At 44.1% G+C, this 24,760-nt stretch overlaps 3 protein-coding genes across 5 annotated transcripts; 2 read left to right on the top strand and 1 right to left on the bottom strand.

The window, feature by feature from the left end:
- The first annotated feature begins 6,871 nt into the window (after positions 1–6,871).
- LOC146362255 (ceramide synthase 2-like) lies at positions 6,872–17,652 on the top strand. Of its 3 annotated transcripts, none has more exons than XM_084921334.1 (11): positions 6,872–7,113; positions 8,137–8,313; positions 10,210–10,327; positions 12,043–12,161; positions 12,642–12,699; positions 12,823–12,873; positions 13,854–13,946; positions 14,355–14,483; positions 16,393–16,499; positions 16,690–16,846; positions 16,926–17,652. In XM_084921334.1, exons 2-11 carry the CDS (start codon positions 8,138–8,140, stop codon positions 17,118–17,120), a joined length of 1,203 nt encoding a protein of 400 aa, XP_084777460.1. In that variant the 5' UTR covers positions 6,872–7,113; position 8,137; the 3' UTR covers positions 17,121–17,652. The 3 variants fall into 3 exon arrangements, with proteins under 3 accessions (XP_084777460.1, XP_084777462.1, XP_084777461.1); XM_084921336.1 differs by lacking the exon at positions 6,872–7,113 and adding an exon at positions 7,150–7,459; XM_084921335.1 differs by lacking the exon at positions 6,872–7,113 and adding an exon at positions 7,150–7,689.
- Positions 17,653–18,361: 709 nt separating this feature from the next.
- On the bottom strand, positions 18,362–22,462 carry LOC146362254 (kelch-like protein 23). The gene is made up of 3 exons (XM_084921333.1): positions 21,276–22,462; positions 20,710–21,121; positions 18,362–20,583 (listed from the first exon to the last, which is right to left on the bottom strand). The coding sequence occupies exons 1-3, from the start codon at positions 22,243–22,245 to the stop codon at positions 20,280–20,282; spliced, it is 1,686 nt and encodes a 561-aa protein (XP_084777459.1). The 5' UTR covers positions 22,246–22,462; the 3' UTR covers positions 18,362–20,279.
- A 43-nt stretch (positions 22,463–22,505) lies between these two features.
- lsm7 (LSM7 homolog, U6 small nuclear RNA and mRNA degradation associated) lies at positions 22,506–24,331 on the top strand. Its single transcript, XM_084921337.1, has 4 exons — positions 22,506–22,596; positions 22,848–22,938; positions 23,050–23,121; positions 23,868–24,331. The coding sequence occupies exons 1-4, from the start codon at positions 22,591–22,593 to the stop codon at positions 24,008–24,010; spliced, it is 312 nt and encodes a 103-aa protein (XP_084777463.1). The 5' UTR covers positions 22,506–22,590; the 3' UTR covers positions 24,011–24,331.
- The last annotated feature ends 429 nt before the right edge of the window (positions 24,332–24,760 follow it).

The raw sequence follows: 24,760 nt of genomic DNA, 5'->3' as shown, positions 1-24,760 counted from the left end.
AACTGCACATAATATTTTCTCTTCTCTGACTCCACCCTCTGCTGGAGTGGCACTGCTATAAACTGAAGCACAAATACACTTTAAAATGATTAATACTTCAGATCTGTTCTTTCATTTTAAAATTGTATTATTATGCCTTTTTAAGTAAGCACAGTTATTATAAAGCAGCAATGCTTAAAACACAGTGTATGCGACGTCCTGTCCAATGCTTAACCTGCGATGTTTGGTGCCCCCTGCAGGAGCACAGCAGCATCTGTGTCAGTGATGAATGAGGTCAGTCAGTGAAGGAGACTTCCAATCACTCCAGCAGCACCGTTTTTACTGAAAGCCTGCAGCTGTTGTTTTAACTGCGCCTCTGACAGACTGTGTGAGCGAAGACTCGCTCTTAGAGCTGCAAAGTTCACTGGTCTCACTCTGGGATTAACTAATGCAAAACAATAAAAACAACAGCAGAGAGCACAAAGAATGTTTGAAGAGAGAAATTAATAGAAAGCAAAATGGAGAAAAACATAAATGAATAATAAAACAAACAAAGAGTGGAAACAAAGAAAGGGAAGAGATCTTCCAGAACAGAAGTCTGACAAAACAAGGGACCGACAGAGACCAGGGGACAAAGCTAAATGTACGTGCATGAGTGTGTTTAACCAAGAAAAAACAAGAGAAAGAGAAGAAAAATGTTAAACATGCAGCACATGCAAAGCATCCATGCATGCTCGTGTGTCTGGACAAACACTGAATGGGTTTAGATGAGATGTGAATATGGGTTTATTTGACATCTGTGGGACGCTGTCTGTGTTTCTTGGAGGAGGCCGCTCACTTCCAGCTCAGCCAACCTCAGAGCTGCTGCTGTGTAGCTTCCTGCAGCTTCCTGTCCACATTCCCCACCTCCCTGGCTGTGTTTTTGTTGGCCAAGACAAAAGGAGGCACAACTTAGAACTTCTCCTTCATGTTCAATACTCGAAGTGTTATAAGATTGCTGTTCAAAGGTTCCCACCATGAGTCTTGTCACACTTTTTTACCCGAGACGAGCGTGGGACTCACTTTTCTGCATTTTGAGTAAATGTCTCACTTATATGGTTTTATATGAACTCTAATACACGTTTTCAAGGTAACCGTCCATCTTAAGGTTAACTGTGACTGGATTCTTTCTTTAAGTCTTCAGGTAACACCATCATCAGCTGATGCAGGTGTGTGTGCACAGCAACATAAGCGTGTGTCACTCGTTCGCTGTAATAATACAGGTGGTGAAATGCAGAAATACCTGGTGTTCAGACTGAGTCCTGCATGCAGAGAAGCCTGTTGTTTTCTCTCTTATTTAACCTGAGATTTATCTGTGCAGCACACTGACACACACGTGTTGTACTCTGTGTTTCTGCTGTGTTGTTCGTTATGAATGTTTTTGTGAGGAACATTCAGATTTGAGCTTTCCAAACTTTTTTCATCAGGTAATTATACAACAGGTAGAAGCATCAAATCACCATGTTTAAGAAAATTACATGTGTGATTGATAAATGACTTTCATGAAGTAAAGGACTGACTACTCATTTGTCCAAAACACAGTATATATAACCTAATGGCACTTTGGCAGATGGCAGTTTTCTTTAAATTTTTTCAATCAGCTCACAGGCTTGTGAAGGCAGGTGAGTGAACACCTGTGACACTCTAGTGTATTCTCTTTTATTTGGTGTTCACAGATCAGGGGTTGCGTTCCTAAAAGCCATGTTGCCTGGGTGAGCTCTACAAGTTTACCTTTGACATACCTGACACCTGTAGTGCTAATGCTAATGCTAAACTAAAATGGTAACCAAAGTAAACATTATATGTTCCAGTCATCTCGAGGACTTTTGCATGCTGATATTCAAGGGTGGAGTAAAGGGTTGGTGATGAACACCATCATCTATTCAACATGCTGCCCTCTGGATAAGGTTCAGATCCATCAGGTGCAAACCAGCAGACTAAAGATCGGCTTCTTCCTGTGAGCTGTCAGAACTCTTAATGCAGTGTGAACACACTTCTCCCATACAACCACGCTGACGCTGCTATTGATCAACTTTGTTGCTGCCATGTGCAATATCTCAGTCTTTCCTTGTTCGGTGCAATATTTTGTTCTCAGTGGAATTACCATCCACCATAGCTCCTTCACCATTATTCATTTATTTATTATATTATATAACTGCCCTTGTATACAGCCCAACAATGTTTCTGTTTCAGTGTTTCGACGCATACACCATGTCTACAGTTTACTCACATATATGGATACATATATTTTGCTTTTTCCTCGTTGTAGATTGTTTTCTTTACTTTTGCACCTTTGTGGTCCTGCTACCCAATTTCAGTGTGCAGGAAACCGAACAATAAAAGCTCTAAAGTCTAAAGTCACTGGACACCAATCAGTGATGGAGGCTAAAGGGGCACTTCTCTTGAACCTGAGTTACATCTAGTAACCACTGTTTCTCTCACACAACCTTTTTGCTTCCTCGCAGACACAACGTGTCAGCTGTGTTAGATAGTAAACTGGAACTATCTCCTAAGCTTTAGGCAACATCAAAAAAAGGGACATTTCATATTTGAATCATTTTTATTGAGGTTTATCACCCACAACCGTTCACAACAGATGGTTACCCCTCTCTGAGCGTGGCTCTGCTGGAGGTTTCTGCCTATTAAAAAGGAGTTTTTCCTTCCCACTGTCACCAGGTGATTGCTAAAAGGGGGGGGTCTTATTTAACTTGTTCAGCCTGCTTCCTCAGGGAGGCGCTACAGGGGCATCAGCACAAACACCCACAGACAAAGACCCTGAACGCATACACGCACTGATAACACAGTCCCACCCACCCATTTTCCCATTTCCCTCTATAAACCACCACTGTGCTCATGTATCTCTACACTGTAGTTACAGATTCTTTAGCTGATAAGATTAAATGGCCAAAAAAGGGGAAAAAAGGCTATTTGGTGTAAATAACCTGAGATTAAAGTAAAAATAACTAGTAGCTAACATGACTCTGTAAATCCAGGCATGGTGACATATTCTTACTAAGCAGTACTCAGTACTCCTCGACAGGTTCTCACTTCTGAAATATTGTGTTTAGTTTAGGATGGAGCACACAGGAACAGGATGCATGCCAACCAATGATCCATTGTCATTTCACTGGACAATTACCAGGACATCGTCAAACAACATATAGACTTTCTGCACCCTGGATAAAGTCTGCTTGATGTCTAACACTTATGTTCTCACATACAGACACACCTGGCAATGACGAGAATGGTTCAGGGTCACAGTGCATAAAGAAAACTGCTCACCAGAGCTGTCTCTTTATACTAGCAGTCTTTTTCTAAATTAAAGTTGTGATGTAATCCCGTCGTGATTGCTCAGGTATCAAAAAGGGAAAGAATCCAAAAACCAACCATGCAGAAGGTAAAGAGCATAGAGAGCTTTCCTCCCTGAGGACAGGAGAGGATGGTTAACAGGACAGAATTTAATAATGTAACACAATAAGGCTACAAGGTCAATACAGAACTGCTGAGAGCACCTGAAACTGCAGCAGACATTCAGAGTTTCTGAACATGTGCTTGGATACATTATTAAAGACGTTTTAATGGGGAAAAACTCACAGTTATTCTAATATTTGTCTCATTAACCAGTGTGCAGTGTTTGTGCATCTCATGTTGTGATTGGCTTTAAAATAGGAAACAAACTCACTGTGAACACCAGTGTTCCACACACACATAAATTATAATAATGGATTGCATTTATATAGCACTCAAAGCGCTTTACAATTCCACTATTCATTCACACACTGGTGGAGGCAGCTACAGTTGCAGCCACAGCTGCCCTGGGGCAGACTGACAGAAGCCAGGCTGCCATATCGCGCCATCTGTCTTGCCCAAGGACACAACGACCAGGACAGAGAGCCCGGGGATCAAACCGGCAACAGATGCACTTCCCAACCCCCTGAGCCACAGTCGCCCCACATAAACACACACAAACACATAAACACACACACATAAACACACACAAACACATAAACACACACACATAAACACACACAAACACATAAACACACACACATAAACACATAAACACACACACACAAGCCCGTTCAGCTATCTTAGTGAGGACCTTCATTGACATAATGGTTTCCCCAGCCCCTGACCCTAAACCATTAACAATGAATGCCAGACCCTAAACCTGACCACGACCTAACTGTACCCCTGACACTAAAACCACATTCTGAGCCTCAAAAAGGCTTCAAACTTGTGAGGACCGTGAGTGTGTCCTCACAATGACTGTTGGTTCTCACAAGTATAGTAGAATGCAGATTTCAGTCCTCACAAAGATAGCTAGACAGGAACACACACACAAACAAACACACACATAAACACACACAGACACAAAGATACAAACATAGACACACATACACGCACACACAAACAGACAGACACACACACACACACACAAACAGACAGACACACACACACACACACAAACAGATACACACAGACACACAGACACACACACACACACACAGACACACACAGACACACACACACACATAAACACACACAAACACACACACACATAAACACACACATACACACACACAGACACACACACATAAACACACACATACACACACACATAAACACACACATACACACAAACAGACACACACACATAAACACACACAAACAGACACACACACATAAACACACACAAACACACACACGCACATAAACACACACATACACACACACATACACACACACATAAACACACACAAACAGACACACACACATAAACACACACAAACAGACACACGCACATAAACACACACACAGACACACACACATAAACACACACAAACAGACACACGCACATAAACACACACACAGACACACACACATAAACACACACAGACAGACACACGCACATAAACACACACACAGACACACACACTAACAGTACACTGACTAAACTGGGTCCTCATGAGAAAACTGCTCAACAAATCCATAAAGTTGTGTTCAAAAAGCTCAGTTTGTGACATTGTTCAGAGTCCAGATTTCAGCTCCGTGATGTTTCTGTTTACTTTGGTCCAACCTGATCAAATAAATGTTGGTGCTAATTACCTAATAATGCCTCGTACATTTGCTAACATCTTACTTTAAAGCATTTCAGTATGTAAATAACTGAATTTCCTGTATTAAAGGGATGTGTTGATGACTACATGTGAGTGTAGCTGCACATTTATGCAACATGTTTGTGCAGGACTGGGTGAGCTCATAATTATGATCATGAACTGACCTCCCAGCCCATTGTTCCTTCAGTGGGCTGGTTTCAGTCATTATGCAAATGTCCTGTTGATAAGATTGAAACCTGCAGTCAGCTGAGACTGAACAAGTCGTTCCAAACGTTTCTCCCACTGAAGACGTCCAGATGAACAGAATCAACTTTTGGAGATGTGTTTTTTAACTATAAATGATTTTCCAACACCACATGAACTGTGTTTTATGTTAACAGACCGCACACTTTTACTATAGCATGTAATAAATCTCTTGCATTACCTGATACACTGAATTAGTTCACAGCTCCAAATAAAGAGAACAAAATCATCTTCGACATGTGATCGGGCACCTGTGCAGGTTGTTGGTATCCAGCCAGTTATATAATCACTTTTCATCTGGGTGAGAAGCAGAAAAGCAAGTTTTGTGACATATTTAGATGTCAAAATAAATTAACTGGCTTTCACTGAATTCAATGACCTTGACCCAGTGACTAAATAGAAAATAAAGCTTTGTATATTATAAAGCACTGCTGAGTGGGGCTCTTCCCATCATGCATTTCTCTTTCATTCATAGTGCTGTTGAAATATGACTGGAATGAAAGGCAACATCATGTGAACATGCTCATAAAGCTTATCAGCTTTCTGGTGTAACTCACAGGTTGATAAGATTTTACAGTGACAGGATGTGTCACATTTCTTTCTCTGCTTTGCTTCTGTTTCTGGTTTCCTGTCTGCTGATAACGAGCACATAATCTTTAACATCACTCGTAAAACTGTGTGACAGTGCATCCTGAGGTCACTGTAATCTCTTTTAAAGCTGCGCTCATAATATTTAACAGTAAAGATTTCATTTGCAGATGTGTTAGCCACATACAATCATACATGAAAAAAACATGAAGATATTAGCTCTCATTGGGCCTCTTATTCTCTAGACGTATCCAGGACAATCAGAAAATCACACTAATTTAATATTTTCTATTTGCCTCATGAAACATTTAGACCAGGAACGTTAAATTAATTTTTCACTGAGGGCCACATACCACTGAAACTCTTTGTGCTAGTGTAAAAACGTTTAACTGGACATCCAAAAGTCCTAAATCGTTTTTTTAAGTCCTAAAATCGTTTTTTTAAATCTCAGTTTTCTGCATGATAACTGTGTAAAATTACAGAACAGTTTCTAGTAGCTCAGCGTCCAGACTGTCCCATATTTAAAAAATAGAAACTTTTGTTTGATTGATGAAAATGTTAGCCAAACTGTCGCAGACAGTAAAAAATGGTTTCTGTCATTTAATTATTAAACTGTTGCTCGACTGCTTTGGTGTACTATACACGGCTGGGGGGGGGAATCTCTGTCAGCAGGAAAAGCTGTAAAACTTATTTTGAAAAAATACAGTTAAGACATTTTTTGCCCTCCTTCATATTTTTCTAAGCGGCCGAACTGAAGTTATTCCTGGCCCATTTTGGCCCCGGGCCTCATGTTTAACCACCAAAATTGCGATATGTTGGAAACCCCCCAAAATAAACAGAAGTGAAATTACAACCCGAGCAGAAAATCTCGCGAGCCTCATTTGAACGCGTCTCCTCTCGCCCCCTGTCGGCAGCACGTGGCATTGTCCCCGTGAATGGCTGAGCAGATTTTGGCTGGTGAGAAAATACTATGATCCTCATGTTGTGGCGCAAGATCCAGAGCAGAGAATGATGATGATGATGATGACAGCACACGCCCGCTCTCCGCCCTCGCTGGTAGGAGCGGGGTGCGTCCACACGCCCCTCCTCTCTAAATTGCCGCTGTTGCCTCGCTTTCCATCTTCCATCACAGGATCGCGGACAGGTGAGCACAACATCTCCTCTCTGCGGTGTGTTAGATACATAAACGCTGTTTCGAAGCTCTCTGGGTGGTTTGTTGAATGGTTGATGGACCCGTGGGTTTGCTGTGCTTCCGCGAATAACAGCTGATGGATCAATTATTGCGTGTTTTAATCTGACGCACTCGCCGTGCAGTCGGCGCACAGTGGTTATGGTCTGTCTGGTCACCTGACTGCGCAGGCTTTCACATCTGCGCTCACGTTCTTCCACAGCTACGACCTGATCGATACGCGGATCGATTGGATCTCAGCAGCAGCAGCTTTTAAACCCAGACCGTGCAAACCGTCGAGTGTTTACAGGAAATAACCGTAGTGAGCTTACAGCATACAGTGTGTGTGTGTGTGTGTGTGTGTGTGTGTGTGTGTGTGCAGACAGAGACTTGAACGCATGAAGGCTGCGCTGCGTAGATTTTGCTGAAAAGCGCGCAGAGACACGTCTGCTGATAATATCGATGCGCTGCTCAGGTGTTTGGACCTGAACACCAGGTTTCTTTTCTGAAGTGCTGATAAGCTGACTGTCCCACTGAGTCAGGAACAAGCGGGTTTGCATCTGATTCATGTTTGTGACAGGCGGCAGCTGCTGTGCCTCTGTGGTTACATTTAACAGGAAATGTCACCTGTTAAAGGCTGAAACATGAAATAATTCAAATTCATTTGAAGGTGTCGTATTTGCTGCTGTGCTTTTTAATTTATTGCTTAAAAATGTTTTGTGAATATTTTCTGGGGAAAACACTGCACTGCTGATAAACTAGATGTAAAGAGGTGAAATCACCGTTATTGATCATGTAATGGAAACATTTTGCCATGTGAGCTGATGCAGTAGCAGCGATGACACTGTGCAGTTGTTCTTTTCCATCATTTCTGTGCGTGAGCAAACAGAGAGTTTCCTCTTCTCCTCTTTGTCATTAATTTGAATCCGCTTCCCGTTCTGGTAAACTGTGTTTGTGCGGCCAGACAGTACTCACCTCTTCCTCTTTCATGCCCCACAGAATGGAGGCCCTGCTGAACGAGTGGCTGTGGCGGGAAGAGTTCTGGATCCCTCCTGGGAATCACTGGAAAGACATGGAGATGAAGGAAGGAGAGGGCCACTTTCCTCTACCCAGGCATCTCATCTACACCTTGCCACTAGCTCTGATCTTTATAGCCATCAGATATATCTTTGAGAGGTGAGGCCGAGCTCACGGCGAGCTCTGCTTTTTGGCTGTTGTCATTAAATTGCGTTTTATCTGCTAGGCTGAAATCAGCAGAGCAGTAAGTTATGTGGCGCACAGCTTTGTCCTTTTCAGTTTTACCTAATTAGTTGAAGGAAGCAGTATGATGCTGTTTGTGGGGTAAAAGTAATTTTCTGCTTGACTTGTTTTGGTCATGGTGGCTGTCTGGAGGGTGTTTGCTGCTAAGCTGCTGAGGAACGCCTCCTTTTCCCTTTATTCATGTGCTACATGCTGTGTGAGAGTCCCGTCTCCCCCCAGGCTCGTTCCAGCCTTGTGTTAAAGTGTGTCCGAGTGTTTTTGAGGGAAAACACTCGGACATGGCGACTACAGAAGTTTATAGCTGAGGTTTTACGATGCATGGCTACTAATGCTGATTCTCTGTAAGCAGCCTCTGCAAGGTGTAGTCCACACCAACCAGTCAGTGGCTGCTGTCGGGGTGATCGCACAGAAAATCCTACTAGTGCTTATTATATGTGTCCTCCCGGTGCTTCAAGAGATTCCCTAGAAAAGATCAGAATATTTCTGCTATCACAGCTGAAGGGATTTGAATGTTATCTTCAGATACCTGACACTTCTTAAAAGACTGCGTTTGGTTTTCGAATATTTCAGTTACAAGAAAGTAGATCTTCACTCCTCTTTATACGCATTTCATAGCGTTCTTTTTAACGTAACATTTGAACACGCTGCCCTTTGGATGAATTAAAGAGAAATAATAATAATTCGAGGCTACAGTTAATCTGTGAGTGCATCTGGTCTGATGATGCGTTTGTCTCAGTGTCTCAAACGCCTTCTTGGTTTTACAGGATTGAATGTTTCAGAATGTTAGTGGCACAAAATCAGACGTTTGATGAACCCGAGAGCTTTCACAGTATTCTGCCAGTCACATTTATGCTTGTGAGCAAAGCTGCTTTAAAAGAAACATCACAGTAAACCTGTTTGTACAGTTAACCAGTTCCTCTGGTAACAGGACAAGAATTTATTCGGGGCTGGCAGCGACGCGGCCCACATGACCACAGCTCGCACGCCTTTCCATTATCATCATCGTCAGCTGCTGTATTGTCTGTGAGAGCTGAAGATTAGCATCCTCGTCTGTACCTTCATCAGCGATGTTTTAGCAGATTGGTAACATTAGCTGTGAGAGTAGTCCGGGGTCAGAGGATGATGGCGTGTGCTGTGTGCGAGTCGTAGAGGTCGTAGAGGTGGGCACCTTCATTTGTGCTCGCGTAGACGTCGGCCAGCTGGAAGGTGTGTCTCCACGCAATCTTCTCAGGCCACAGCTGTGTGTGTGTGTGTGTTCCTGTAACCAGAGCACTGTGTGTCCCTCTGTGAAGCTGCCCTGACCTTCTCATTATCTCCGATCTCTCCCTGCGTGCACACTTCAGGATCATTATCTCTGAGATAGAATTACACACACGCACGTTTATCTAAACATGTATTCATTGCTGATACCCTCATATTGTATTATTCTGTTGATCTTTCTGTCTCCTTCCGTCTGTAACACACACACACACACACACACACACACACACACACACACACACACAGATCAAGTGTCTCTTGATGCTGGATCGGATAATGGCAAAGGCTGTCTGGGCACAACCCGCCACGGCAGCAGCTCCACAGGCTGTCAGGAGTAATGAGCTCCTCTCGTTGCTCTTCTGTGTTTGGAGCACATCGAGCAGCTGTTGATGACGTCACACATTAATCCTTCAAGTACTGCAAAACGAATTACTCCCGTTTGTTTTATTAACAGGGTTGCATTTGCTATTATGCACATATATGCATATATATATAAAACAGCAGCAAAATGCATTTTTCCCTCCTCATCTCTTCTGGTCTCTGTCTTCTCAGGGTCATCGCCATCCCCCTCAGCAAAGTCTTAGGTGTGAAGGATCGGATTCGGATTCGAGCCGCTTCCATCCCAAAGCTGGAAGCGTTCTATAAACAGCACAGCCAGCAGCCATCGCAGGTTGGTGTTCACAGGACCCTCTAACTGTCCATGGAGTGCACTACTGCAGCTATGGTACACGTAACAGGGAGTCGTTGCTTTAAATGTGACACTCATCTGTATAATACAGTAAATATTCCACCAATATATGAATAAATGAATTGTTGAAGTCACTTATAAGCATGCAGCCCAATAGGTTAAAGATCAGTTTAAGAGATGATCCAGATGCACCGATTTTTCTAGTGTGCTGAAAACATGAAAACCTACAAAGCATTTCCCATTTTTTAGGATTATACTTATATGAGCTTAAAAATGACATCTGTGCCCAGACCTCCGTCTTGGTTAAAGAACGACTACATAAACTGTATCTCATGATCATCTATATAAATATGTAAATATCCTGCAAAGTCAATGCAAATGTAAATGTAAAATCTCACCTTGAACCAGGCACTCTTAATGTTTAGTGTGTCCCTAATTATTTTATTATTATTAATCCTTTATTTATCCAGGTAAAAAATCTCATTGAGATTAAAAATCTCATTTCCAAGAGAGACCTGGCATCATGGCTAATAAATAGGAACATCTGTTATTGTGTCACACAAACAGTTTATGGGCGCTGGGTGTGGCTCCATCCAGGAGAAAGAGCACGATTGTGTGCCAGCTTCCTCTGGAACGAGGAACAGTTTGAAAACGGGCCGTCCCCACAGAGATGCAGCTCAGGCTGCGAGGCTCGTGCTTACAAAAACATCTCAGCATCTCAGTTTATAGCAGGCGTGTTCGCTGCACTGTGAGAGAAGCAATTATCTTCCTTTTAAACATAATCCTGTCTGTCCCTTTGATATTAATCTTTCCTATTATGTTGCTGATAATCAGAATAATTAGTTAAAACCTGAGGACAAACCAGCGCTATTACTCTGTAACTGTTACTTTTCTCCGAATCATGGAAGTCCTCCACCCCCCTCTTGGTGTAATTTGGCATTGCAGCAGAGCAGCCGTGTTCCTGTGCAGACAGGCAGGGGTGTACACCTGTCAGGACGAGGCATGACTGAGCATATCGAGTGGAAACGCACCGCTCCATGAGCGCCTTTCTACATTGTTTTTACCCGTGTGTGTGTGCGTGCGCATGCTCTGGCTTATTTGCAAATCTATTTCCATGGGGCCCCGAGCAGCAGCAGCAGCAGCAGCAGCAGCAGCAGCAGCAGCAGCAGCAGCTGCAGCAGCAGCAGCAGCAGCAGCTGCAGCAGCAGCAGCTGCAGCAGCAGCAGCAGCAGCTAACGACTTTGCTGTTCCCCATGTAAATAACTTGGCCACAAACACGTTGTGAAACAAAGTAGATTTATTTCCTGAATACAACGACTATCTCTCTTGCACAACGCAATCGTGGGAAAATCATTTCACTGCTCAGTGTGGTGTCACAGTTTATCCTTTGATGCAGTGCTGGAGCTGATGCTGGGGGTGCAGAGAGGCTGTGTAGCCAAATAAAAACATGCATGTGTCACACCGAACCCTGTAATTAGGTTTCACTCAGCAGAGGGACCTTCGGCGCTGTGATGTAGGGAGGGAAGGTCACACTAACAGTGGTCGTGTGCTTAGATTAAGCACATTTATCTCTGTGGGTGCAGAGCTACACGTCGACAGGACGAGTGCTGTGATGAAGCTGTAACAATGCCTGCTATGAGAAAGCAGCTCGTATTTAAATAGAGTGTGTGTGTGTGTGTGTGTGTGTGTGTGCTCAGAGTGAAGTGGTGGGCCTGGGGAAGCAGTGTGGACTCTCGCAGAGAAAGATCCAGACCTGGTTTAGACACAGAAGGAACCAGGACAGACCCAGCAGCACCAAAAAGTTCTGCGAGGCCTCGTGAGTTTTTCTTCTCATACGCTCAGTCGTTGAGCCATTTCCTGTTGGACAGATGTCCCACGTGTGCCTGGTCACATCTTTGTCTGATCTCATAGAACTATGTAGTTCATTTACACAGCATCCGCTAATAAGGGGGTGTCAAACATAAGGCCCAGGGGCCAGAATGGGCCCAGCAAAGACACCGATCCGGCCCACTAGATGGCTTTGGTAAATGTGAACTGAATTTTTACATTTTCTAACAACATTTAAGTTTTATAGCTTTTCTGAATGATAAAGACGTCCACAGTGGAGCTTCATGCTACACCAAAGTAATCACTACCATATCAATGACATTTTCAGTCTCTCTGTTGATTCATCTACAAAACTATCATCCAGGTCATGATAGTTTTGTTCCTAAACTAAAACTTTCTTGTCACTCGTCTCGCCCATTTAAAATCAAAGTGGGCCACTGTGACATGATGCGTCTGTTCTTATCTGCAGCTGGCGCTTTGTCTTCTACCTCACGTCGTTCACAGCAGGGCTCGGCTCTTTAATTGATGTAAGTGTGTCGTCACTTTTTTCTTTAAAAGACTTTCACTGAATTTTGAGAATCTACATCTGCTTACTACGGTGTTTAAATAAGATCGAGGCAAAGAGATTTATCGTTTCCTCCATCCTCTAGACGCCGTGGTTCTGGGATCAGAGCGAGTGCTGGAGGGGTTATCCCAAACAGGTAGGACACAGATTTTGCCGTTAGGGTGTAAATGCTGGGGTTTGCAGCAAGTGTAACATGAGTCGTAGATTCTTTCATTCATGGTCATTTGATTCTTTTCTCTGTTGTTAAGTTAACATTTATATTCATGAAGAATTAAGTGGCAGAGACGTCTGTGAGCTAAAACTGAAAATCTGCTTCAGCCGGTCTCTGCATCACTCAGATCATAAGAACAATAGGATCTACTTAAAGCAAGGAAAGTGCAGAAGGAGCACGCTGATCGTTTTTAATGCAGACTCCACCCAGAATGTTTCAACTGCGACTTCCTTGACTGCAAAGCTCTGAATGCTTTTGTGGTTTCCTTCCTGCCTGAGTTTTTAACTTGCCGTGTGGATGATGGCACGTTCTTCCCTGGAAGCCACGGCTCTCTTTATCTGCATTTAAGTGATAACAGCTCTGCTACTGCAGACTTGATTTTTTTCTCAGAAAGGACGTATTTTAGGGTAAATACCTCAGTCAACTTCCTGTCATTGTGTCGCTGCAAACTTTCACTTTTGAGTCTTCTCCAAATGTTTTTCTTTAAGATTACGCCATGACTTCCTGTGCATGAAGCACGTCCTCTGTGCTTGTAAATGAGAGCGAGGAGTTCTTACGTGGCCACTGAACCTTTGCTAGACTTTACCCCTGAAGCTATTAGACAGGTGAAGCTGTAAATACTCAGCAGAGTTGAATATCTGTCTCCACTACCCCAAAAAGCCCAGACCTGCTTCAGCACACTTAAAGGAATCAGTTCAGAAAACTGTTTATTAAACTCTTTCAGTTCCTCAAACGCATGTAGTTAGAGTTCAGTGATTAACAGTCTAACACATCTGTCTGTGAATGCTGCTGCGTGCATCACCATTGTTGCTTTCTAAGTCTGGACAAATAAGCATGGTGTTTGAAAAGCTTCTGTTTCAACCACTGAATGATCACACTGACCTGCTCTCTCCCTCCTTCATCAGCCTGTGTCTGAGGCTCATTACTGGTATTACATGTTGGAGATGAGCTTCTATTTGTCGCTGCTTCTGAGCATCTCTGTGGATGTGAAGCGAAAAGTGAGTATTAACTGAAAACACATAAAGAACCTGGTTATTATTCCACATTTAATCCCTGAAATGCAGCGTTTTAGTCCAATGGTGAAAAAAGAGATTATGCTCTGGATTATCTGTAACTGTAATTATCTATAACTCTGTACTTTGAGTGTTACAGTATATTAAATATTCAGTTCAGTCTCTCCGCAGAAACCTGAACTGTACTGAATACTATAAATATTCACAGTCATCTCATTTCAGTGCTTCTGTCCTTCAGGAGGCTTTGCTGCTGTCACATTTGTATTATTTAAACTAACGACAATCATCTGATATTTTAACCATGCTGGTTTCAAACGGCACCCGTGCAGCTGCTGTTTATGCTGCTGCATGTTTTTAAGTGTATGCGTGCATGCATGTGTGTTTGTGTTTTAGGATTTCAAGGAGCAGGTGGTTCATCATATTGCCACCATAATTCTCATCGGTTTCTCCTACATTGCCAACTATGTGAGGGTGGGCACTTTGGTGATGCTGGTTCACGACTCTGCCGACATTATTCTCGAGGTAAAACACCACACCTGCCTCCAGATACACCGTGAGTACAAACGCCACTACTTCATTCTTTGTTTTCTAACAAAAGGGAAGTAAGTGCAGCATATTTGGAAGTGAAAGTGACTTTTATACGCTGCCTCGTTCACAAGCGTCTGCCACAGCAGGGAAGTCAATGTTCGTATGACCACCTTTATTTTGGAACACAGCCTGAACTCTGTGAGGCTTCACGAGGCACATCCCAAAGCTCTCTTCTTGGATGCTGTGCTTTGTTCCTTTCTCTGTCAGGATGATACCACACTGGAAACTATGAACAGGCTCTGGGAGGCTGGTCCATGTTTTCCATCCAGGTTCGTTTTGACTGCAGTGGCAGTTTGTTTGTCAGTGCTGCCAATCGGATGCTTTCCAAATGGTGAATCAGAATTTGGATCAAATGTGGATTCATCACTTCACAGGACTTGTTGACACTGATTTTCTTTGGATTTCTTGTGTCATTTGGCATAGCCCACCCATTTCTCCCTGCTTCCCTGCCTTAAGAGTAACGTTTTGACAGCCGCCCTTCCACTGAGACCATTTTTGAGGAGGCTTCAGTGAACGGTAGACGATCAGCTGAAGGGACAGATGTATCCCTCGGGTCCCGGAACAGGTCTTTGCTGGTTTTTCCCAAGTTTTCAAGTCTTCTCGTCCTCCGTGTGTTCAGTTCCCTTAAAAATATTCACAGAGACACTTCACATGATGCTGAAATTTTCCTGTCAAACTCTGTTATGATTGGCGTTTTTCACAAGTTCAACAAAAGAAATGGGAGTCGGTCAGCAGGCTGCTAATAACCTGCAAGTGCCTCGAGGTTCAACTTGAGTTGGGTCTTTGCCAAGTTGTGTGCTGTGTGTAGACGCAACACTTGAGTTGCATTTTTTTCAAGCTTGAACGATTCATCAGCGTTAAGTGACTCAGGTCCAAGGACTGGACTGAAAATGGGTGAGAAAGTTTAAAACCGCTGCTCAAGGCTACTTTTAAAAATTCCAGGAGCGCCTCGGAAGCAAAATATAAAACACTGAGTGGTGGTTCGAGACTTTTGCACGGCGCAGTGTGGAGGAGACTGCATCGTTATGCTCGCACACAAACGTTTAAAATGGCAGATCATTGCACAAACGAGGAACTTGACTTGAATTCAGCCTGTTGTGTATTTTTGTGAATTTCCTTCTTCTTTCATGCGAGCACACATGTCCTGTGAGCCGCGCACAGCGAGAGGTTTTACCACCTCAGTGACAGTTGTTCCTTTGTCCGTGGGTTTTGTGAGGCTGTTCCAATGATAAGAAGTGACGACGATGATTGTTTCCGCGTTACATGAGATGAGGAAATATGCAGTCGTGTGAACTCGGGCGTGACAGGGTGTCGCCTGGACGCTGATAAAAATCATAAAGGGAAAACGATGCTGGCTTCAAATCCAATAGATGGTTAGTTACTGAGTGCAGGTGAGTTCATCAGTGAGTCTGAGGTTTGATTTCGAGCCAGCCACACCCACTTGTTTTCTCTCTCGCTGCACTAAAACCACCTGGAACAAAGAGATAACGTTCGAGTCAGTAAACTCAGGTGACGTCTTTACACTTTAACCTGTTCAGATCTGAGACCCCTGCAGGACAAGCACACTGAAGTGCTCGATGTTTAAAAATGACTTTTTATATTTAAAAGTGAAAATGGGGGTGGAGCTGACCCTGGCGTACGTCCGAGATTAGAACATCAGTAATTGTATGACCACAAATCAAACCTGATGACATAACCTGAAAACACCTGAGCAGGTCGTTACTGTCAGGGGCCGATGAACAGGAAGCTGTGGGGAGGTGGGCTCACACCCACAGCACTTAACCTAAACGTGTTCACTGTCTTTTCTAAGTCGCAGGAACTTTTACCTTCCTTTTTCTGACAGGTGGGTAAGATGCTGCACTACGCCTTGTGGGCGACGACGTGCGACGTCCTGTTTGTCCTCTTTGCTCTGGTGTTCCTCGTCACGAGGCTGTATGTCTTTCCAAGCAGGTAAGAAACTGTTAAATCAGACGTAGTTTCATGTGTTGGTGTGTAAATGTGCAACTAGGTTTGATGTACAGTTTGTCTTAGAGCACAGATAAAGTGATTCTCCAACAGTTTCCCGTTATCGGTACGACACTCTGAAGCTCGAGAGTTTGTAGGAACAGCTGATCTCACTGTTTCTGTGTTTGCCCTCCAGGATCATCCACACCACCCTGATCGTTTCAATGCAGTTCTACGAGCCTTTCTTTGGTTATTATTTCTTCAACGCTCTTCTGTTCGTGCTACAATTGCTGCACATCTACTGGGCCTATCTCATCCTGCGCATGGTCTACAGGTTTGCCTTCGTGGGCAAGGTGAGACGAAGGGCTGTTTCAGCAGCAGCGATAGCAGGAAACGAGGAATCGGATGGTTAACTTTTATTCTTCTCCACAGATCGAGGGTGACGTGCGCAGCGATGAGGAAAGTCCGGTAGATGAGAATGAAGAAGAGGAAGATGGGGGTGAGTGCAGCTGGGAGCAGAGGAAGGATGCGATTAACTCCAGACTGGCATCGCTGGCTAACAACTGCGTCCTGAACAACCTGACCAACCAGACAAATAGAAACAGCAGACTACCCAAAACCAGATAGTGGCTTCACATCGAGTCCACGGCTTCGCTTCCACTTCCATGTCTCCAACATGGTCCGTTGATGATTTCAGGTCAGGGTAGGTTTGCCTCTGAGCAAAGAAGCACAGATGATTGTTGATCCACCGAATGTGACATCGGGAAGAAACGCCACCGCTCATAACACTAATATCAAAACAATAAAAACACGTATGATGAGAGCGTGTGATCACTGCGATGCTGTTTCTGGTCCCTGTATTATAAGAACTTGAAAATATTCAGGACAGCGTTTTAGTTCATCTTTGCTTTTTTTGAGTGAGAGGTTAAAAAAATCTTGTTTGTATTAAAACATTAATTCTTGTGTATAATATGGTGGAATCTATTTTAAATGGAACAAACTACTCTGAGTGATTTATGTCCACATGGCTGCTCATGCATACAGTTCTGATTGTAGTAAATCTGCTGATAAATCACTTTATAGGCTGTTTTTATTCATTATTCACTGTAATCTGTATTTGAATCCCTCTTATGATTAAAGAAGTTGTATTTTTCTGCGACAGATTTAGACTTTTTAGGAGAACTATGGCGCCCCCTGGTGCACAAAGAAGACGCTGCCCTTTCTGATGCCTTTACAAAAAGTATTTCTTCTACAAACACGGACGTGAACCGTGTGCGTGTCTGTGCATCGTGTCTTTTTCTCACGGGCAGCACGATTTCCTACTCGGGTCTTTTGTTTTGTGCCTTGGCTGCTGTGTTTTGAACACTAAGATATGAAGTCTATGTGCTACTAGGGTTCCCCTTTTTGGAACAACACACAGGAAAGGCCTTATTGTAACGTGTGTTACGTGTTTTTGCGTTGTCATTTCTACCTGATTCACACAGATGGGCATTATTGAGCTATTTTAGACAGTGGCGTTAAATACATCGATGAAATGCTCCTGGTTAAAAATGAATGTAGAGATATTAGGAGCTGTATATTTTAATATTTACCAAATTGTGTTCTGATGCTTGCTAGTGTGATTTTACATGTCTCTTCCCACCGTGCTGCTGCAGGTGAACATGCTAATCCAGTCATCATTTATGTAACGATGGCTGTGATAGGGCTAGAAACAGGGCGTGTCTGTGCAGGGGTGTGATGTCACTGACGCCCACCGCACAACAGGGGGTTTAAAGTGAAACGCTGGCGCGCTAAACGGGCCGACGCAGTGAATGAGACTCACCTGGATGTTGTTTTTAAGAAGATATAAAAGCAGGAGACACTTCATGTCCTCGTGAAACCTGCATTTGACTTTTATTTTGAGTGTTGATTTGTGACAACTTGAACAGTTTAAATAAATGACTTCTGAATAAAACTTGTACAAATTCAGTCAAACTTTTATGAAACACTTTTACATTTTGTTCATACTAATGAAGACCCCCCCCCACACACACACACACACAGGTAACCATACACAGTACTGTGCAAACTTTATGTTTTGCTATCGAGGTGACAGACACCCTCTTGGTATGGGTGATCGTGGTTCAAGAGTTGGGAGTTCGTCTTGTAATCGGAAGGTTGCCGGTTCGAGCCCCGGCTCCGACAGTCTCGGTCGTTGTGTCCTTGGGCAAGACGCTTCACCCGTTGTCAGAGGGCCCGGTGGCGCCAGTGTCCGGCAGCCTCTCCTCTGGCAGTGCGCCCCAGGGCGGCTGTGGCTACAATGTAGCTGCCATCACCAGTGTGTGGATGTGTGTGTGAAGGATGACTGGATGTGTAAAGCGCTTTGGGGTCCTTAGGGACTAGTAAAGCTATACAAATACAGGTCATTTACCATTTTTAAAGTGCTCTTGAGCAGTATTGCTCCAGGCTTCATGAAGGATGGAGGTTGGCTGCGTTTTCATTCATTTTTATGTTGCGCAGCGAGTCCTTAAACATCTGTGGAGGATTAAAGAGGTGGCAGGCCTGTCTACAGCAGATGAACAGTCTCTGAAAGTCCTGACCTAAAGAGTTACATGAAAAAACCACACAAGCAAAGCCGTGACACAGGACCTGAGAGATGCATCTGGCCCTTCAGCTGTTCCATCTGCTGTTCGCTGAAGCCTCCTCAGAAATGTTCTCAGTGGCTGTCCACAAGCCATTCTTAATGAAAGGAAACAGGGAGAGGTTTGCCAAATTACACACAAATTGGACTTAAAATTAGTGGCAACGAGTCTTGTGGAGTGAATCTGCATTTGAAATTTATGGTTCAAATCGTGGCCAGTGTGTACAGGAGAGGTCAGGAGAGAGGTACAGCAGTGTGTCTACAGCCATCTGTAAAACACAGCGGAGGCTCTGTCATGGTTTGAGTCTCAGCCAGTGCAGTTGGGGATCTGCAGGAACTCCACCGTGTGATAGACAGCATCCTCCTCTGTCACACCGAGCGTCTGCATGTCCTACCTCACTACATGCATGAATCTTTTCTGAGGTCTTCCTCTCTGCCTCCTGCTTGGCAGCTACATATTCAACATCCTTGTCCAATATATCTACCATCCCTTCTGTGCACATGTCCAAATCATTCCTGCCTTGCCTCTCTAACTGTACTCGTTTCTAGCTCCATCAGTCCTCGTCGCTCCAAATTAAAATCTTAACTCTGCCACCTCCAGGTGTGCTTCTAGCATCTCCAAACATCACAGCAGCTCTGCAGCATCTTGTAGCTTCTTGCTTTTATCCTTCTGTCTAAAATCACTCCTGACACTCGTCTCCACCCACTCCACCCTGACTACACTCTCTTCTGAACTCTCCTTTTTCTTGGATGGTTGATATTTAAACGGATCTACCTTCACCATCACTGCTCTTTGCATGTCTCCCTCTTATTCACACATATGTATTCTGCTTCTTCTGACTTTCAAACCTCCGCCTGCTTCCTGCTCTCCACAGAGCCTGGAACTCATCGTTATTGATCTCTGGGATCATCTTAGCAGAGAATAGAATAAAAGAAGAGCTTTGCATGTCCTTCAAGAAGACTGGAGAACTACTCCTGAAGACTACTTAAAGCTTGCCTGAGAGTTCAGCCTGTGCTGAAAAATTAAAGGTGGTCAGACCAAATATTGACTTTCCCTTCATGTTTGCATGAGTTGCTGCACCCATTTTCCTGACCAAATATAAAGAAAGAGGGATGGCTTGAGAGACTTGCACAATATTCCACATTCATTCAACCATCATAGAGCATCATGGGATCATTCTTACGGTGACACACCCTCTGAGGGGCACGGGACAGGGTATAGCATCATCTACCTCAATGCAGGTGTCTATGTAAGGGTCCAGCAGCACCATGTTCGGGAATGCTTTGTTACTCTTTCTCTCGCTGAGCAGGTATATCTGCCCAGTGACCGAGGAGCAGCCACAGAAGAACTTTTTGTTCAGACATTCCTCCTCCAGCTCCGTCCACTCATCTGTCTCCATGTCAAAACGAAGGGCTTGGCCTCCGAACAGGTAGAGGGCACTGTTGAGCTCCGTGGCAACCAGGTCGTATCTAAAGAAGAATTTAAAAAAATATGAATCTTTCTGTTTAATTGTCAGCTGATCATCCTGTATCATTTATTTTGAAAGCTCAAACTTCATAAGAATGTAAATCTGGCAGTGTCAGAAAGATACTCACCGTGGAAATGGAGAATAGGAGACCACATCCCACTGATCCTCCTTCGCCACATACCTCTGAATTCCACCATAAACCTCGCCATTTTCATCCAGGCCGCACGCCACGTAGATACACGACCCCAGAGCAGCAGTGGCTGCCCTCTCTACGGCCCTGACCATGGGACTCACTGCCTCCCAACCCTCCTCTGACCCAAGGACCAGCCTTTCTACATCATCCACAAGACCTTCGTCCATACTTCCCCCCAGGACATACAGTACTGACTCGAGCCCTACGGAGCAGTGGCTGTGTCTGGACTTCTGCAGGGCTGGCCCGTCCACCCAGCGCTGGTTCCCACATTCGTAGATCCGGACCCAATCCACACTGAACCACAGAACATCCCGGAAGTAGCCACCTGTCACGACCACGCTGTCTCCTAAATAAAAAGGAAATTTTAAAAAAAATCAGTGAAAATTTAATGTTCAATATTCATGTAAGATCATAAAAACGAACTAAAGAATATTAAAAATACTGCACATGAAAAATAAGCACACGTCTAACTTTTGCCAGTTTCATTATGCATCCATTACCCACTGCAGCCACGGAGTACTGTGTGAGGTTCTTCCTCTGCAGGGGCGCGCAGCTCTGCCATCTACCACTCATCGGGTGATACTGGTACAGCGCCTGTTCTTCCTGATCATGAGGCCCGCCCAGCACGAACAGGGTCTCTCTGGCCCTGGTCCTCATCATTGACCTGCCCACTGACCAAGACGCTGGGAAATGTTCATTGAGCTTTATGATGAGCCTGGCTCTGGGGTCAGAGCTTTTCATTCTGGTCAAGAGTTCAGTGATAAAAGGCAAGGACAGAGACTCGGGCCTCACCAGCTCGATGAGCTCCAGGAAATGTTCTTCTCGTTTAGGGTCAAATGACACCCAGCGCAGTATTGCCTCCAGAGCCAGATCGTCTTTATGGATGGTTAGGTCATCGCTGGCAAGTAGATCTGCTACTGACTCTTTTGAAAGTGACAGAAAATCCTCTTCAGCTGAAATAGCGGAGAAGTGAGTGAGCACCACCTGCCGTGCTGCGGCATAAAGCTGAGTGCAACCCAGCTGCCAGGCGTAGGCCATCATCCCCAAACAGTTGCTGAGGTGCAGCTCACGCTCCAGGAACTTACAGCACAGCAGCCTGGCTCGCTCCAGCTGCAAAAAGTCGGACGTCTCGAGGATGCCCGTAACATTTTCTCTGTCCAAAGACAGGCTGCATGTTGTGGTATATTCCATCAAGGTCCTGAAATGCTGCAGACTCACACATTTAATCTCTACCTGCCTTTTGCTGCTCTCCAACCCACGGCCAAAGAACAGAGCCCTGAAGTAAGGGCTCTGCAGGGCCAGATGTTGGCGGTTGACATAAAAAATCTCTCCTTCTACTTGTAGGCTAGCATCAGGTGTTATATCAGCCTCAGAGTCCTTCACCTGTGAAGCAGACTCATCCTCTTCTTCTGATACAAGCGTCAATTCAAAGCTCTGCAGTTTCAGCTCATGGTCACCTCTGTCAGCCATGTCACAACAAACAGCCACCCCTCCCCCTGTGTTCTGCTCGGATCCTCGTCCTCTGCTTTCCAACACACCAGCTGGTGCTATTAATAGACGTTCCCTTCTCGACTGACAGCAAAGGAAAAGGGGGTCAGTTCCAAAAGCAGATGCTGATTATAAAACTGAGTTATAATATAAAATATTATAATATAAAAACTAACTCACCCTATCATACCATCCCCATTAAATCAAATCATGAAGAGTCAATAAAACCATTTTTAAAAAGCAGTGACGTCATGTAAAGGCGCTCGGTGTTTTGATTGGCGGAAGATTCTCGAGGTCGAAATTTCACTTCCGTGTCACGCAGCTAACATGGCGGTGAGTTCGTACATTCAAATACTTTTCTGCCTTTGCACCTTTAACGTTGTCAGATATGCTGTTAGCCCGCGAGTGTGTGTTTCAGCCGTAACCCGGGATGTAAACCAGCACATTCAAAGTAATATAAGGTGTTTTTGTTGTACCACGTTAGCTAACACGGCTAGCCTAGCTAACTGGGCTCAGCTGGTGTTTGTGTGCGCGGTTAGCACACATGCGACTCACAAACGGCGTGTTTTGTTTTCTCTGCGCAGGATAAAGACAAAAAGAAAAAGGAGAGCATCTTCGACTTGTCCAAATACATCGATAAGCCGATTCGTGTAAAGTTTCAAGGAGGACGAGAAGGTAGGTGGATCAGTTATGATAACAAGCTAACAGTTAAGCAGCGCTGCGGGATTTGCTGTCCTTATTTCCAGCTAATGGAGACTTTACACCGTGTATTTGTTTCCTCCTCAGCCAGCGGTGTCCTTAAAGGATTTGACCCTCTGCTGAACCTGGTGCTGGACGGCACTATTGAATATATGCGCGGTAAGTGTGCGCTTTAAAGTCAAGACCATGCAAGGGGAAAATGGATTTACAGGAACAAAGAATGACACAAGACTGCGCCAGCGCTGAAAAGTGTTTTGCGTTTCCTTTAACCTGAACACAAATGAGTCATTTGCAACACTGAGGCAGTGCCCAGACTAACCTGAGTGCTGCTGTGATCACATCTACTGAAGGAGGACCCAGTAAAATAACGCTACTGGTGATGGTGAAAGTATTTAGATGGTCCCACAACTGGGAAATGTTATTTAATTTACTGAGTGGAGCTGTGTGTTTCACCAAGCTTTGATCCTTAGCTCAGGGCCGACCACCAGCCTCAGTGTGAGCTATGACAGCTGTAGCCTTCACTCACACTGAGGAGTTTTCATGCTAAAGTCAGCGTGTGGGTGTAAGTGTGAGCCCAGCTGAGTTAAATTAAAGTTTTGTTGTTTTTGGGTTTTTTAACTTAAACTGAGCCTCATGTTATTCACTGTTTGAAATAGCTACTCAGCTCCTCTCCAGCAGGTGGGTGGAGCTCCTGCACCTGAGATATTAAGGATAAACCTTCACAGCGACACCACAGTGAAGTTAGGGTTGAAAAAACTGAAACTGAGTAGCTCATAGGAGTTACTGGAACACTGGTGGGGCTTACTGTTAAAGCCGTGTCTGTATTTAAACTGATCGTGCAGCATCGACTGCTGTCGTAGACAATGTGACGCTTACTTGTGTGCTCCTGCAACTCCTGTGTTTAGATCCAGATGACCAGCTGAAGCTGACAGAAGACACCAGGCAGCTGGGGCTGGTGGTCTGCAGAGGAACCTCCGTAGTGCTGATCTGTCCTCAGGATGGCATGGAAGCCATACCAAACCCATTCATACAGCAGCAGGACGGCTAACACACAAGCTCTCCCCTGCTAACTTACACGTACTTGTACACACTTGAATATTTCGTTGTTTCTTTTCCTTAGTTTTTATTTCGTTTTAACAATAACGGTAATCATTAATGGAGCCAAGCCGATTTAGTTAAGCAGCAAAAAGACGTTTGAATGCACTTCACTTTTATTTCAGTCTGATGTGCAAATTTGTAAAGATTTGTGTTGTAAAGAGCCCATAAATGTGGGATGTGTAAACAGTACCATTTTCTTTTTATCCAGAATAAGTGAACTTTTTACTATTCTTTGTTGTTTTGATAAGAAAATAAAGTGAAAATGTAATTATGCCGACTTTTGGAAGTTTTGCTGTACTCTGCTGGCTGCACATCTTTGCCTTCAGAATTACATGAAGGTTGTGAAAACGACCACTTTGAATGTGATTTAGAGATTCCTGAAAGTCGCTGTAGTTTAACAGCAGCATGACTCAGCTGCTGCTGCGAGTTAGATGTGGTTCCATTTTTATCTCGTACACTGAGTTTCACGTGTTCTCTGCCATTTCACACCTCACACTTTCAGTTTTTAATCACTCGGTAAAACCAAGCAAAGACTCAGCGACACAGGCATGACTGCATCAGCAGTCTCGTGTTTATCCTTCCTAAAAACTCCTTTATTGAAATGACTTCCCTCCTTTCATCCAGACTCCAACTTCTGTGGCTCGCTCCAGACTTTTGGACCCACTGCTCTGCAGCTGAGCGTCACTGCTTGCTGTCCAGC

This window comes from Perissodus microlepis, chromosome 23, assembly GCF_051167445.1.
Source record: "Perissodus microlepis isolate ML-2025 ecotype Zambia chromosome 23, ASM5116744v1, whole genome shotgun sequence".
NCBI classification, from domain to species: Eukaryota; Metazoa; Chordata; class Actinopteri; order Cichliformes; family Cichlidae; genus Perissodus; species Perissodus microlepis.
Note: the sequence above shows the minus strand (reverse complement) of the source record. Positions and strands in the feature narration are given on the sequence as shown.